Genomic DNA, 16,723 nt, shown 5'->3' on the forward strand with positions numbered 1-16,723 from the left:
CACTTTGCCTTCACAGACGTTTGTCATAATGCGTGGCCATTTTAAGAACCGCTGCTCTGCTTTCACATCCTTTAACAGATTCAGATATCGCATTACAGAATCAGTCACACGTTGAATGGAAAATGTCTGCAGGTGATGGCGTGTCACCACTCTATAGTCTCAATAAACGCAGACAGCATCATTTCTTTAATTAGCTCTTTATTTTGTTTTCAGTTCTTTTTCACAGATACTGTGCGTTTTCAATTTCATTTCACAAAATGTTTCATTACTACGTTCAAATCTTCTTGCAAATGCAAGCACAACATATTTCATTTTCCTTCCCAGAGGTCTACCCTGCTAAAATCCCAAATGCACATCAGAAGGGAAGTACTTTAGTATTAACAATGAAATACATAAATTATGGGTGTAAATTCCAGAGGAACACATGGGACTGGAATATCAGACAGCAGAGCAAATGCCCGATGGTTCTGTGCAGAACAAACACCATAACAGGTTTCCAAGTCAAGCATTTTTACCATACAAGATGCTGTGGAATCATCAGATGTCACCAAAAAGGATTCCTCTGAAATTTCCACAGGTTAGGATTCTCTGCTTATGCAATTCACGCCAGGCTCCTACGGCGTATTATCGTAATGCAATGAAGTGAAGCAGTATTAGTTAAGCATACTTACGCCAATCTTTGTGAGCTACCTACTGCTTTACTTTAGCAAGCTCCTCATGACACCGAGAGAAGAGCCTCTGTACCCGGTGCCAAAGTGATTCCAGTGGTTCAGATAATGAAAGAGCTGATAAAATTTCAGGCGTTTATCAAACCCAGGAGCCTTGGGAATCGCCTTGTGGTAGGCAGAGTAAAAAGAACCGCTAAAGCCGCCAAACATCCCAGCAATAGCCAGTTCAAACTCGGAGTGACCATAGAAGGAAGCTGGGTCAAAAATGATAGGACCGGCTTCATTTTCAGCAACATTGCCTCCCCACAGGTCACCGTGTAGCAAGGCTGGAACGATTTCCACATCTTGGAACAATTCAGGGATTCTGAGCTGTAGAACAGAAGATAGATAAGAATTCAGAAAGCACTTTTAAGAAAAAGAAACAATCTACAGTGTTGTGAAAAAGTATTTGCCCCCTTCCTGATATCACCACTTCTTGTATAATTTGTCATAATGAACGGCTTTAGATCTTTAGACTAAAGCAAAGGGGAAAGGAGTAAAGATCTCACACCAGGTCTACATTTCTACTTAATACACTTAAGTCAAAGTTAATTCACCACCTGTATCGATTGTCCTCTTAGTTGCTTACTCAAACTGATGACCAAAGTTCACTGATTCCCATATATTGACTCTCAAAATGACTGCGACAGCAAGTGTTTCTAGGAAAAACAGTAGGCCTCAATCAAAGGAAATTCCAGAGATGATGATGATGAGATATATATATATAGATATATATATATATATAGATATATATATATATATATATATATATATATCTCTTCTGGTTTGTCCTGTTTCCTCCAACATTAAATAACATCGCCCTCTACTGGAGAGTCCCTGCAGTTTCACAGATTGAGTTCATTTTCAAATCAGCACTCATTCACATTGCGCAGCAGTGCTCTCTAATGGCCTTTTACGGTTACTGCATTGGTAGAAATATTAACCAGTTTCTGCGGGCTTTTGTTACAAATCCTCTCTCTATATTATAGATCTTATCTTATATATTTCTCTCTCTATATATATATATATATATATATATATATGAGAGAGAGAGAGATATATATATTCTCACACGTGGACAAAATTGTTGGTACCCTTCAGTCAATGAAAGAAAAACTCAAAATGGTCACAGAAATAACTTTAATCTGACAAAAGTAATAATAAATAAAATTCTATGAAATTTAACCAATGAAAGTCAGACATTGATTTTCAACCATGCTTCAACAGAATTATTTAAAAAATAAACTCATGAAACAGGCCTGGACAAAATGATGGTACCCCTAACTTAATATTTTGTTGCACAACCTTTTGAGGCAATCACTGCAATCAAACGATTCCTGTAACTGTCAATGAGACTTCTGCACTTCTCAGCAGGTATTTTGGCCCACTCCTCATGAGCAGACTGCTCCAGTTGTCTCAGGTTTGAAGGGTGCCTTTTCCAGACGGCATGTTTCAGCTCTTTCCAAAGATGCTCAATAGGATTGAGGTCAGGGCTCATAGAAGGCCACTTTAGAATAGTCCAATGTTTTCCTCTTAGCCATTCTTGGGTGTTTTAGCTGTGTGTTTTGGGTCATTGTCCTGTTGCAAGACCCATGACCTGTGACTGAGACCAAGCTTTCTGACACTGGCCAGCACATTTCTCTCTAGAATCCCTTGATAGTCTTGAGATTTCATTGTACCCTGCACAGATTCAAGACACCCTGTGCCAGATGCAGCAAAGCAGCCCCAGAACATAACAGAGCCTCCTCCATGTTTCACAGAAGGGACAGTGTTCTTTTCTTGATATGCTTCATTTTTCCGTCTGTGAACATAGAGCTGATGTGCCTTGGCAAAAAGTTCAATTTTTGTCTCATCTGTCCATAGGACATTCTCCCAGAATCTTTGTGGCTTGTCCACATGTAGTTTGGCAAATTCCAGTCTGGCTTTTTATGATTTGTTTTCAACAATGGTGTCCTCCTTGGTCGTCTCCCATGAAGTCCACTTTGGCTCAAACAACGACAGATGGTGCGATCTGACACTGATGTTCCTTGAGCTTGAAGTTCACCTTGGATCGAAGTTTTTCTGGGCTCTTTTGTTACCATTCGTATCATCCGTCTCTTTGATTTGTCATCAATTTTCCTCCCTGCCACGTCCAGGAGGTTGGCTACAGTCCCATGGATCTTAAATTTCTGAATAATATGTGCAACTGTAGTCACAGGAACATCAAGCTGCTTCGAGATGGTCTTATAGCCTTTACCTTTGACATGCTTGTCTATAATTTTCTTTCTAATCTCCTGAGACAACTCTTTCCTTCGCTTCCTCTGGTCCATGTTGAGTGTGGTACACACCATGTCACCAAACAACACAGCGACTACCTGGAGCCCTATATATAGGTCCACTGACTGATTACAAGATTGTGGACACACCTTGGATTAACATGTCCCTTTGGTCACATTATTTTCAGTCTTTTCTAGGGGTACCATCATTTTTGTCCAGGCCTGTTTCATGAGTTTATTTTTTTAAATAATTCTGTTGAAGCATGGTTGAAAAGCAATGTCTGACTTTTATTAGTTAAATTTCATAGAATTTTTATTTATTATTACTTTTGTCAGATTAAAGTTATTTCTGTGACCATTTTGAGTTTTTCTTTCATTGACTGAAGGGTACCAACAATATTGTCCACGTGTGTGTATATATCTCTCTCTCTCTATATATATATCTATCTCTATATACATATAGATATATATCTATCTCTATATAGAGATTATATATATATCTCTCTAGATCGATATATATATATATATATATAGAGAGAGAGAGAGAGAGAGAGAGAGAGAGAGAGAGAGAGAGAGAGAGAGAGAGAGAGAGAGAGAGAGTGAGAGAGAGATAGAGATATATATATATATATATATATAGAGAGAGAGAGATATATATATATATATATATATATAGCTTGTGTGACTCAGGACCTGCTTGTGTCCTTTGGATGGGATATTGTTACCCACCCACCCTATTCCCCGGACCTTGCGCCCTCAGATTTTCACCAAACTGAAAGAATTCTTGGGTGGGAAACGTTTTTCCAACGATGAGGAGGTGAAGGAGACAGTGGAGAAGTGGCTTTCGGAGGTGGACGACGAGGGTATAAAAAAAGCTGGTGCCCAGGCTGAAGAAGTGCATCGAAGTTGACGGCGATTATGTTGAGAAATAAACACATATTTTGGAACATACCCTGTAAATTTGGTTGAAATATATTCATTTTTCGATTTTTAACAGCTGTTGTAACCTTTTTTTCTGGATATCCCTCGTAAAATAAACTTTAGGGTTACATGACTTCTTTGCATGACCTAAGAATTTTTGCTGCAGTGCTCCACAGGGTTGAACCAGCCTGACATATACGGTTTAGTTAACCTGTTTTAAAAGAAGTTACCGTACAGTATACCTGCAGTTCACTCCAGAGCTCCCTTGCTTGTTGGTCCCCATAGTCCTTCTCAATGAGGTTAAGCTGATGCTGAATGCGATGTTGAGTGAAAAACGTGACCCAGTCACTATGCCAGTCATTCACCTAGGAAATCAGAGGCCGGATTTACAAAGCATGTAAAGTAAAGTATGTTCACGTACCATCCAGACAATACAAACATCTTTATATCTCTTTATTATATATAAAAAAAACACACTTGGGACGAGACTTGGTCAGAGACGCGAGACTTTCTCAGAAAGACACTTTCACGTTCCGCGAGACAAGACTTTGTGCCAAGAGATTTAAGCACAACCGGGGCCAGAAATAAAAGACAGAGAGTAGATGACAAAGTAGAATGCCATAAAGAATTCAAAAACGTTACCACAATACACACAGAGAGCAGGTTAGAGATAATGGAATAGGAAAATTCAAAAGTCTCAAAAAAATGATAGTAAAGATCGCGTTTGCTCAAACAAATGGTAAATATTACTCAGTGAAATAACGGAACAGCGAAGAGAGATCGAATAGTGTTTCGAGGATATCTTAGGGGAGAAGAGAAACAAGGCAGCGAGACAAAAGGACAGCTGCTGTACAGGCTTTTAAATGTTCGAAGCACCGCACGAGATGCAGATCACCGTTTTGGAGGAGCAGCCGTATCTCCTTGCGGTGCATTCAGCCTCCTTCTTCATAACAGCGTGTTGTGCAGGTGGGTGTTGGCAAGAGGAGCAGGGGGCAAAGCTCCTAGTGGGGGTGTGTGTGTATTATATATATAATAATATAATATATCCTTCCCCCGTGGCTTCATCCATGTAGTAATGAAACAGGACAAACTTTAAAAATCAATAAACAAAAAGATAAATCGCTAGCTAAGCAGAGGCAAGAAACACTCCAAAACACAGAGGTCAGACCAACTCGAACAGAGGCTGGCACATGAGTGAGGAGGGCCCTGCCCGGCTCCCCACTCCTGACGTCCCGCTTCCCTCTGTCTTCAATTAGCGTGGACGTATCGCTCCTGCAAGCGAACTATTATTGTTTGCAACTGTGAGAGTTGCAAAATCAACCAGAATGTTCAAGCAAATTGTAGGAAAAAAAAACAAAAAAAAAAAAAGCGATCGGACAGAAAGACAGATGTTGGATTATATATAAGATGTATATATCTGACAATGCTAAACTGGCCCATGTGTATGTATGTGTATGTGCGACAAGATACATCTACACCCCTCCAAAAGCAAAGATTGATGGATGGATCATTCTGTATTTGCTTCTGTTAAGGTTTCTAATTTTGTTAGTACAGGCGGTCCTCGGGTTACGACACAGTTCCGTTTCTACAACAGTGATGTAACCCGAATTTTGGTGTAAATCGAAACACACTCTAAGCCTAAGTCACTTACCTATCTTAACACATTTGCAAAATCATAATCTAGAACATAAAAACACAAAAGCTAAGCCTGGGAAAAAAGAAAAGGACATAAATATACTGTACTGTAGTAACAGAAAAAATGAGTAAAAAAAATCCTTACCTTTATTCTTTTTCATGTCTCCATTTTTTTTTTTAAAGTTTTTATGGGAGTGAGCGTTGTAAACTCGAAACATAACCCAAGGACCCCCTATATTGTTACATTTTAGGGTTTTGGAGTGTTTATTCTTATATTAGGATTTCTTGGTTTCTCTTAAATGGATTTGCTTTGATTGGTTAAACTATTGTTGAATTGTCCGAGTACCACTGTACTTAATACCGAGTTTAATAAATTTACCTTACTGAAGAAAGTACTCTTGACCAATGAATGAGGGGAAGAGGCAGAACTTCAATTCAAGAGCTCAGTATTACGGAAATGCATTTTCAGTTTATGATGTGTGTAGATTTTTCCAGAACTGTCTATTTAATAATAATACCTTTTATTTGTATAGTGGTTTTTAAGGATATTTTGGCAAAAAAATGTATGTTTTGCACATTTTACACATACGACTGCATAACTGGCAGGTGGATTAGCGACATAAGCAATGCGATTTTTTTTTTTTTTTAATGTATTTATTTTCTTTCTTTATGGACGTTTTTCACATTGTCATCGTCACCATTGGCTTTATGTATCTCTCCATTTTGCACAAAAACATGAGATTAAAATGTTTTCTCAGCCTTCACTACAAACTACACGAGTTAAGGAACATATATATATATCTCTCTCTATATCTCTATATCATTTCTGGGTGTAATATTCCTTTAAAAGCTAAATTGTTAGGCTTCTTTGGGCTCATGGTCTTCTTTTCTCTTACCCTCGATTCATAACAATGCTTCCTGCAAGAATCTTACTTACAATGGAGCAACACCTAGAATCGGACCATCAGCCCCATTACTGCTATCAGTGGATCCCATCATAAATGTCCTGTCAGCATTCACACTTACTGAGCTATGCCAACCAACAATACGTTTCACGTTTTACAAAGATCTCCCCGTCAAATTCAGTTTAAAGACAGTGTGTGTAGTTATCAATAAAAAGCAGCCTACTGAAGTGCATTCAAAGTATCGTTTATAACTCACCTGGGGAATATACCCACAGCACGTAACTGTGTGGAACCCAAACTCGTCTGTATGCTGCAACTGGGACTGTCCCGGGCCTTGCCCTATTTATATAAAAAAAAAAAAAAAAGGGAAAACACAGATGGAAAAATAGGTAAAATAATTTAATTCATGAATGATTTTTTTTTTTTTTTTTTAAAAGCATAGTCATCGTCACTACACATGGCGACATGTCACATGTTGACTAGCACGGCATCCGGATAAGTTGCCCCCCACATTTCGCCCCCAGTAATTTTTGATTACTTTAGAGGCATCGCATACAACTTTGAGTTCTAATTAATAATTTTATAAACGGAAATTTGTGAACATTAAAATTGCAAAGATATTAATTTAGTACATAAATTGCATTTCACGTACGTTTAATCGCAACAGCATGAGATATTAAATTTTGTAAAATCGTTTGGATTCGTTTCATCGAAGTAAACATTTATATATCCTTACAGAGCGTTTCATTTATTGCTAACTTTAGCATTTTGCTGCAAAAATATTTAAAATTAGGAAAGTCAGTTTTGAACGCCAAGAACGATTATTCACTTTACTTTTTCTAGAAACTTCCAACACTCAAAACGTCTGCATGTGGGTATCAGAAGTTACTGGGGTGGGGGGGAGAAATATCACAGAGGCAAGATGTAGTGGAGGCAAAACGTGAGCTGAAATTTCCGTAAACCGATTAGCACATACAAGTAGAAAGTTCAGCGAAACATCGTAGAAACAATGAAGTACCGAGAGAAACCGAACGCAGATAAACTGCCACAGAGACAGCAATCAGGAATGGAAAGAAATCTCAGGATACTGGATCAGTGAGGCAGCAACACTAAAACATGAGCACAATGTGGAACAAAACCGTCTATTAAAAGTGATGGACAGATGACTCCATTCTGTCGTTTCAAAGCCTACACACTTAGTGTATGAGCGTAAAGACCTGCTCAGAGTAACACTTCAACAGCTGGTAGAAAACCCAATGTGCATGAAACAACACAAAATGGTGGACGCCAAATTACAACGTCAGCCTGTAAATAAGGAGCAACAACTGTAAGACCAGACAATATTTCAGATTATTTTACCGACAGTTTGTTCTCCTTTCTGAAGCTTCTGCTTGAGCCTCAGGTTGTGAAGGTGCAGGTCAGCTAGTTGTTCCCCAAGCTTAGCTGAATGTCTGGAAAAGAAACACATTAACACGTGAGAAAGGGCCTGGCCGCTCTGCATGCATCAGAAAAGCATCGACACAGTTCTACTTAGATTTTATTCCCAATTACCATAAATGTAATTCTTTCCCCTTAATGAAGCACCTCAGATGGTTACTTATGAAGTGGAACCGCAAGGCACCCAAAGATTAGCAGCACTTCAGATCTCCGAGGTACGTAAAACCTCAGCATAAACTTGGAATCCCTCCACTCAGGATTGTTAGCATTCATTGCCAGCTTTTAGCCTACTCGATGGCTGCTCGAGCTCACCTGATGTGTAGTTCTGTAGCGAACATCTCAGACTGTATTTCAAATATATAGAGCTGTACTCATGGTTTGCCATTTATATACTGGCGTCAGTAGTCTGGGAAACAAATGCAAGTAAGAATCTTATTGTATGGAGTAGACAGATGATTGGTTGAAAACTGGCAGCCATTTTGCCAGTGGACAAGTGAATGTCGTTTTTGGTTCCTCATTCACTTTTGTATTACTCTAATGAAATCATCAGCCTTGAGGGGTGCTATATGTTACACACTATGTATACCTTTCATTCATTCATTACTAAAGGACAGGCAGGTACGAAATTAATAATAATAATTACTAGATAGATAGATAGATAGATAGATAGATAGATAGATAGATAGATAGATAGATAGATAGATAGATAGATAGATAGATAGATAGATAGATAGATAGATAGATAGATAGATAGATAGATAGATAGATAGATAGATAGATAGATAGATAGATAGATAGATAGATAGATAGAGTAGCACGGTGGGTAGCGCTGCTGTCTTGCACTTAGGAGAGCCGGGTTCACTTCCCAGGTCCTCCCTGTGTGGAGTTTACATGTTCTCCCCGTGGGTTTCCTCCCACAGTCCAGGTTAGGTGCATTGGCGATTCTGAACTGTCCCTTGTGTGTGTGTGTATGTATGTGCGTGCGCCCTGCGGTGGGCTGGCACCCTGCCCAGGGTTTGTTTCCTGCCTTGCACCCTGTGTTGGCTGGGACTGCCTCCAGCAGTGACCCTGTAATTAGGATATAGCAGGTTGGATAATGGATGGATGGATGGATGGATTTACATAGCACCTTTCCCATGCTCAAGGCACTTCAGAGTTTCAGAAGGAATGGCAGGGTATACAGTATATAGAATTGTACTAAACCAGATAAAAAAAGTAAGAGTAAGCTATTAAATTGGGAAAAAAGACGTTCATTGTACCGAGTACACATCACAGTAATCTCGACCTGCCAAAGCTCCGGTGACGAGGACATGATGTGCTGCTGTACTTCAGTGGCAGAAATCTGAGCGACGCCACACTGCACAGCATTCATCTGATTAACACTCAAGTGCAATGACGTTTCAGCATCGACAAGACAGATGCCTCATGAAATGTGCGGACGAATATCAAAGCATCAAGTTCTGATTTTTATTTATTTATGCAAAAGCGCTCCCACTAACAGGAAACCAGCCTATTACACTGAAACAAAGAATGAGCCCGGTGATGGCGGTAAAGAGAGACGAGATGCCATTGTATTTCGATATACTCGATTTATCGAAACTCTCATACCTATTAAGACTCCTCATGTCCAAATGCTCCATGACAAATGCTGCTCCTCCAGGAGAAAGGTCAATCACTTTAATGGGTTTGGGCACCTTGACTGTGCTGGTTTTCAAGATGGCATCTAGACTTGCCAGCTCACCATCAAACATTCTGTGTGCCTTTCAAAATAAAAATAAGATATACATTAATGGAAGATGGGAAACAAAAAAAAAACCACATACTGTAGAGCAGGGGTTCTCAAACTCGGTCCTGGGGACCCCCTGTGGCTGCAGGTTTTTGTTCCAACCAGATTCCTAATCAGTAACACCACCTGATGACGCTCATCTCATTTAATTAGCTGGTCTTATTTTCCTTTTATTCTACATTCAGAAAAGCACAGCAGCATGACTTGTACATTTAGAAGACATTTAGAAATATTTCAGTTTTTTCTATCGATTTAAGGGCTTAACTCTCTTTTTATTATATTTCACCCTCTCTGTGCAGTTTGCTCCCTGCATTGAATCCTAATGACAATTAAAAAAGAGCCGAGCAGAAACCCAAGCAAACAACACTCAGTCGTGAATTGCGTCAGCCCCACAAAGTAGTAAATGACAGATTAATAAAACGATTAGAACACCTAGAAAAGTAGAATGACAATCAAGATGAAAATACTGTTAAAAAGAAAATAATATATATATGTTTTTAAACAAACTTAGTTTTCTAATTTCTCCATTGTTCCCAAAACAGGAAATCTGGGAAACAACAGTTCACTTAATGAGCGCAGGAGTCCAATCAAAAACAGAGGCTGGTTGGAACAAAAACCCACAGCCACAGGGGGTCCCCAGGACCGAGTTTGAGAACCCCTGCTCTACAGGAACGTTTTTTTTTTTGGTTGGCAACTCGACATATCATTTATGAGGGGAAAAAAAAAAAAATGAAAGTTCACTGTAGGATTATTATTCACAGATCTTTAATAAATCAAGTCATGCTATCCATACACCATACTGCAGCACACAGTGGTAAGCCGTGGAGCAACAAACACGAAGGACAAGCGCGAGACAAGACTACAAATAAATACACAATAATAGGTAAGTGAACAGACAGTAACAGCACTCATGATATTGCGACACGTACAGCATGCAATGAAATCCGCACTTCTAGAAAGTTAATTCTGTTCATCTGGACAGTTTCGATACGTTTCATCACTCATCCAAGAGGCTTCCTCGGTCTCAGGAGACTGCAGGTTTCGCCGACCTTAGAAACTGTACCTTGGCCTAATGACCGCAGTAGCACCATTGACTAACAATGGGCCATGTGATCAATGATATGCAAATTGTCCATTGATCAGTGGCCATGAGTACCATTGGCAGAGAGTTGGGGGCACGGCTGCAATCACCGCATTGTAAGATGGTGAGAGATGTACCCTTGGGCCCCCTCCTCGGTTCTGAGATGGTCGTTCCTTTTACATGTAAATGGCCTCCTTGACTCCTCGCTCAAACCAGCGTTCCTCCCGGTCTTCATCACTGAGAGTGACCACTGTCCCGTAGATGTAAACAGACTGAAAAGTCCTAACCTGACGAGGTAGCTCTTCTGCGCTGTGCCATCCGCTTCGCCGGTGGTTGTTTGGTTTCCCCGACAATCCTCTTGGCACTTAACTGTGAAAACGAGATTACTCTGTCTGTGCCGGGGCACCTGATCCTTGGGGTGAACCAATTTTTGCCGTATTGTGTTTTGGGGTTTGAAAGCCGAGACCTGGCGTTTTGGAAAGAAAGAAAGAAAAAAAATGTGTCTCAGCTGTTCAGATACTCCTGACACATCAGGGATCACCAAAGGGTTTTGTTTAGGCGGCGGGTGTCCACCTGAACAGAATCAACTTTCTAGAATTTCCTTACCTGGATTACTGAGCATGCATCGAGACGAAATCCTTACTTGCATGTCTGACTAATAAGTAACAACACATCACCTCGTCACCAGCGTACACGATAAGCAAGAATGCATTAAAATACAAAACTTCATTCCACTGTGCGCACGGTTCATACAATGAAATTTATGGAACGGTTTAATTAACATGGCTATTCTGACGTAAAGGGATATAATCAGAAAAGAAAATTCAGTTAAAGATAGAAAACACAGCAAACAGTCATCAGTGGTTTATTTCTGCCACAAAACATAAATATTTGACATTAACGTTATTTATTATGTTTCAAGCTCATAGACTGAACAGTTGGCATTTGCATCAATCATTAGGCACGGCTACATTTGTTCATTTTTATATATAATTTGCTCCATTTACCAAACAGAATCATTTTTAAAACGTTTGATACGCCTTGCCCTACTGTACCCTCAGCCTTCCTTGGTATCTTCACCCGTCTTGCCTGCTGCTTCCTCTCTTGATTGCTCTCCCACAAAGCCTTCTACTCAGACTCAGAGGCACCTTCCTCACTTCCTGTCCGCTTTTTGAATACCACCAGTGGTAGAGAGGTCCCCATTACCCCCATGTTGCCATAACATCACTCAGATTCTTACAAATGGTGCAACTCAAACCACCTACACTAAGGAGCTGGTGGTGGATTTTAGGAGGACCAGGCCCCTCATGGACCCTGTGATCATCAGAGGTGACTGTGCAGAGGGTGCAGACCTAGAAATACCTGGGAGTGCAGCTGGATGATAAACTGGACTGGACTGCCAATACTGATGATCTGTACAAGAGAGAACAGAGCCGACTATACTTCATTAGAAGGCTGTAATAAGATGCTGCAGATGTTCTATCAGACGGTTGTGGTGAGCGCCCTCGTCTACGCGGTGGTGTGCTGGGGAGGCAGCATAAAGATGAAGGACGCCTCACGCTTGCACAAACTGGTGAGGAAGGCAGGCTCTGTTGTTGGCATGGAGCTGGACAGTTTGACATCCGTGGCAGAGCGACGGGCGCTGAGCAGACTCCTGTCAATCATGCAGAATCCACTGAACAGGATCATCTCCAGACAGAGGAGCAGCTTCAGTGACAGACTGCTGTCACCATCCTGCTCCACTGAAAGACTGAGGAGACCCCACACTATGCGACTCGGGGGATAAACGTTAACGTTATGCAAAGTTATTGTCTGTTTTACCCTGCATTGTTATCACTCTTTAATTTAATATTGTTCTTTATCAGTATGCTGCTGCTGGAGTATGGGAATTTCCCCTTGGGATTATTAAAGTATCTATCTACTTCTCATCTTTGAGGGTAACTCCGGTAGCCCCTCGTTATTACTTAGCAACCCAACATCACTCTAAGTTATTTGGTTTGTTCTCATTGACATGCTCTGTTTGTAAAAATAAAAAATATACTTGCCACCATCAGGACCTTACCTTCGTGCCCCTAAAGTATTGTGCCTTTATTCCTACCACTGAGTCACCACGGTCAAACTGACCAATCAGATTGCTCAGAGGGCCCCCCCACACACACAGTGGAATACTTTAAAAATATTTGCCCTCTCTTGCCCTACATGGACTTTCAGCTCCTTTCCTCCGTATTCGCATGTGTCTGAATGTCTCTTCACCGGCGATCCCGTTCTCGTAAAGCCTGCGTCTCAGACTCTCTTTACCTTCATTTCTTTTTATTTTTATACTTGCTGTCTTTGAAGGCATCTCTCTCCCGAGTCTCACACTCGCACTTCATCTTTCATTGTGTCACCAAAGCCAAACTGACCAATCAGATTGCTCCGAGGTTTTAGACACACAGACCTTTGTGTTTTATCAGATAGACCAGGGGTCGCCAACTCCAGCCTGGAGAACCACCAGAGGAGGGAAACCTCGTTTGTCAGCAGGGACCGTGACGTGATATTAAAAACACATCAAAAGGCAGACAGCCATCAAACAGATTCAGTACAAATAAATTTAATATGGCAATCAACACTTATGGTGACAATAGATCAAACACAGCTATCTGTTTACCTCGGGGGTCGCCAACTCCGGTCCTAGAGGACCACCGTGCCATATTACGTTTATTTGTACTAAATCTATGACGGCCGTGTCCCTTTTGATGCATTTTTAATGTTAAGTCGTGGTCCCCGCTGACAAACGAAACGTCCCTCTTCTGACAATAACACTGAATTGAACCTGCACGTTTATGGGATGGAGGAGACAACAGGAAAACAAGAACAGGTGAGTAGGAGAACATGAGAACGGGAACTTAAGGAGACGGAGCCGCGCAGACGTAAGGTGCTTTAGTCCGCAGAGTTGTTTAAAGTTAAAACCAAAAGACGCAATGACACAAAACACACCCTCCTGAAATAACACAGCCGGTGGTTTTCTTTCGACACAGTAGTCCTAACAAAGGAAAGGGGAGAGGTGGGGTTGATCAAGAAATTAATTTCTGTATCAATTACATCGTTGTAGCATACAAACGAAACCCAGCAAACTCGAGCCAACTATGCAGAGCATGAAGGCCGATTCGCTAAACAGCAAAAACGCCAACCTCATTCTTATGGTTGATTTTCACGAACACTCGCCCGTGGTCGGTCTCGTAAGTTTGTCCCTCGCTGATGCACCCACCCCCTGCGTGCCCTGCCGTCTTCAGGGTTGAGGTGTTTAACTCCTTCTTCAATAAGCTCTCCATCCCTCATTAATGCGCATTCCCGATGAGCAACCTGCACATGCGCACTAGCAGGCGAGCGCTTAGCACACGCGCAATGAGGATTTGTCCAACGTCATCGACGTGAGTTTGGCACATGCGCAATGTGACTGCCGAAACTGTACACTGCATAAACAGTGTATCTCGTGTACAGTATTTACTTTAGTGGTGTTAGTGTGTACGTGAACGCGTGTGTTCTCGATGGAGAGCCGGCCTGTCCACGTTAGGTCTCTGCCTTGTATCCGATGCTGGTAGGATTTACTTTCTGCGACCCTAAGCCTACCTACAGCATGTGCGGAAAAAGCTTAAATGAGGAGCACTAACATGTGTAGTCATTTGAAGGAGTTAATGACCGGAAAAAAATTAAAACATCGCAAATGATATGTCCTGCTGTTCCGAAATGAAGCGCGGCTGTAATCCATCCATTTGTCCGATTTGTGAACCTGCAGAGAGTCGCAGCTTTTAAATTATCTATCTATCTATCTATCTATCTATCTATCTATCTATCTATCTATCTATCTATCAGTGCCATTCATCTATCTATCAATCATACAAAGCATTTCGCCTATTATCTATCATATCTACCTTTCTGTATCTATCATTTTATAGACTGATGTGAATGGTGGCTGTTTTATAACTGAAAAGAAATTCTCCTATTATCAGCTCAGGTCAGGTTGGGGAGCCTGCACTGGTACAGCGCGTTGCCACATCCACCAAAGGGGGAACAACTCGGGATCCTGGCAGGCAACCCCTCAGGTAGGCACGCGGTCCAGTCCCACCCTCCGGAAATGATCCTCTATCTGCCACAGCCTGGTGTTATGCGGGCATCCCGTTGGCCCGTCCAGCCGCTCGGGTCCTTAATGAGGGTCCTGTGAGCCGGGTCACCCTGGCTGTAGTGCCGTAACTGCCGCTCCCTCACAATGCAGGTCATGTGCCTTATTCGGGACTCCGTGAGCAACACAAAGTCAAACCAGCGGGACCCACACGGACACACAGTACCGAAGGTGTCCAGCCTTCGTCTCAGCTCACTGGATAACGTCCATATCTCCTATTACGGTTCAGCCAAAAACCTCACAATTCTTTTATTTGCTGTTTTAAGTTTTTCTATTTAGATTTTGAAAGTCTTCTGCACTGGCATGAAGGGGGCCATGCTCACCCCTCATCACATGCCCTTAGAAGATGTGTGGCGCTCCCACTGGTACTTTTTACAGTAATCTCACTCCACATTCCATCCATCCATTTTCTAACCCGCTGAATCCGAATACAGGGTCACGGGGGTCTGCTGGAGCCAATCCCAGCCAACACAGGGCACAAGGCAGGAACCAATCCTGGGCAGGGTGCCAACCCACCGCAGCACTCCACATTCTGCACTAGTAACTCCTCTGTACCAGCAGATGGCAGCAGAGGGTCATATCCCCCCCTGAATTCTTACGCAAGCCCCTCTTTTCAAACATTCTGGACTGTTCCTGTTAAAAAGACAAAAAACAAGCAGACCATCTGATTGCCCAGCAGGCAACATTTCCTGATTTTGGAATGGCCTCCCAATACACCTAGCCACCCACACAGAAGGCGCACTCCCACAGATTGGACCGATGACGCATTTGTGGTCAAAGTGTTGGCTTTTATTTAGAAATGATTGTCGTGAAGAGCGAATTTAAAAATAAAGATGTGTGTTATTTGCTGAAAATGGAGAAGGCTGGGGAGGGGGATAATGACTTCCAAAGGTTTTCTCCTCTCAGCCAAAAGCTTTTTTCTGACATTTTTAGGCTTTGTGTGCCTTCAGGTAAATGGAACAAGTGTGTCATCTCTTGGTGGTTGTGCCCTGATGTGATTCAAAAAGCTGGACTGGACTGAAAAGGTTGCCCAGTCACTTCATCCACTTGCATAGTTTTACGGTAGGAGTGACGCAAAGGAACAAAGATCAGGAACACAGAAATGGGTGGGCTGGCTTTATAATAACATCTGGAATCTGACAGGCAATTTCATAATCAGAAACTGGTTCAAATTTCAGAGAATGAAGAAAACAAAACGGTGAATGTGAGAAAGTGCTTACAAGAGATTAGGGAGCTCAGTTCTGGGACATAATGGGTGGATAGGGTAGGACATTAGAAGAGGAGTCTTAGTACCCAAAACACGCTGGCCTGCTCCTCGGGGGTCACACAGAGCTCACAGGCGCGAGATGGCAATCCCAGGAGGACGCCCAGGGAGGACATGCGGACTCCACACAGAAGGCATCCCTGTGGTGACCAGTTCAGGGTGGAAGGGACTTTTTTATTCGTAACCATCACTCCTTCCTTTACCTCACACAAAGCACTTTGAGGTCTACATATGTATGGAGGTTTGAGGTTTCAGTCCATGATAGGCCCACAAGCGTAGTCAGTGAGCGTTTAAAGAATTCAGCAGAAATGAGGCTGGAATGACAGCATTTGGTCAACGACTGAAATATAAGAAGTGGACGACAGTTGAGAATGAAGAGACTGCAACAGGTGAAGAGGAGCCCAGGCACACGCGCTCAGTGGCAGGATCACCTCACGCTTCAGCTGACTGCATTACAGCGACGCTCCGTCTGCTCCAGAATTACCTTTATGACCTACTGGCCATGGCGTACACACAAAGCTTTGAAATCAAACACCCGCTATTTCTGTTTACCCCGCACAAATGTGCTGAACA

General features: G+C 41.9%; 1 protein-coding gene across 2 annotated transcripts; it reads right to left on the bottom strand.

Annotated features, from left to right (window-relative positions):
* Window positions 1-181: 181 nt before the first annotated feature.
* On the bottom strand, window positions 182-14,101 carry LOC120517530 (fructosamine 3 kinase related protein). Of its 2 annotated transcripts, none has more exons than XM_039739921.1 (6): window positions 13,898-14,101; window positions 9,469-9,620; window positions 7,783-7,874; window positions 6,680-6,762; window positions 4,126-4,248; window positions 182-1,037 (listed from the first exon to the last, which is right to left on the bottom strand). In XM_039739921.1, the coding sequence occupies exons 1-6, from the start codon at window positions 14,036-14,038 to the stop codon at window positions 699-701; spliced, it is 930 nt and encodes a 309-aa protein (XP_039595855.1). In that variant the 5' UTR covers window positions 14,039-14,101; the 3' UTR covers window positions 182-698. The 2 variants fall into 2 exon arrangements, with proteins under 2 accessions (XP_039595855.1, XP_039595856.1); XM_039739922.1 differs by having other exon boundaries at window positions 13,975-14,060.
* Between the last annotated feature and the right edge of the window lie 2,622 nt (window positions 14,102-16,723).

Source organism: Polypterus senegalus, chromosome 17 (genome assembly GCF_016835505.1).
Source record: "Polypterus senegalus isolate Bchr_013 chromosome 17, ASM1683550v1, whole genome shotgun sequence".
Lineage (NCBI taxonomy): Eukaryota > Metazoa > Chordata > Cladistia > Polypteriformes > Polypteridae > Polypterus > Polypterus senegalus.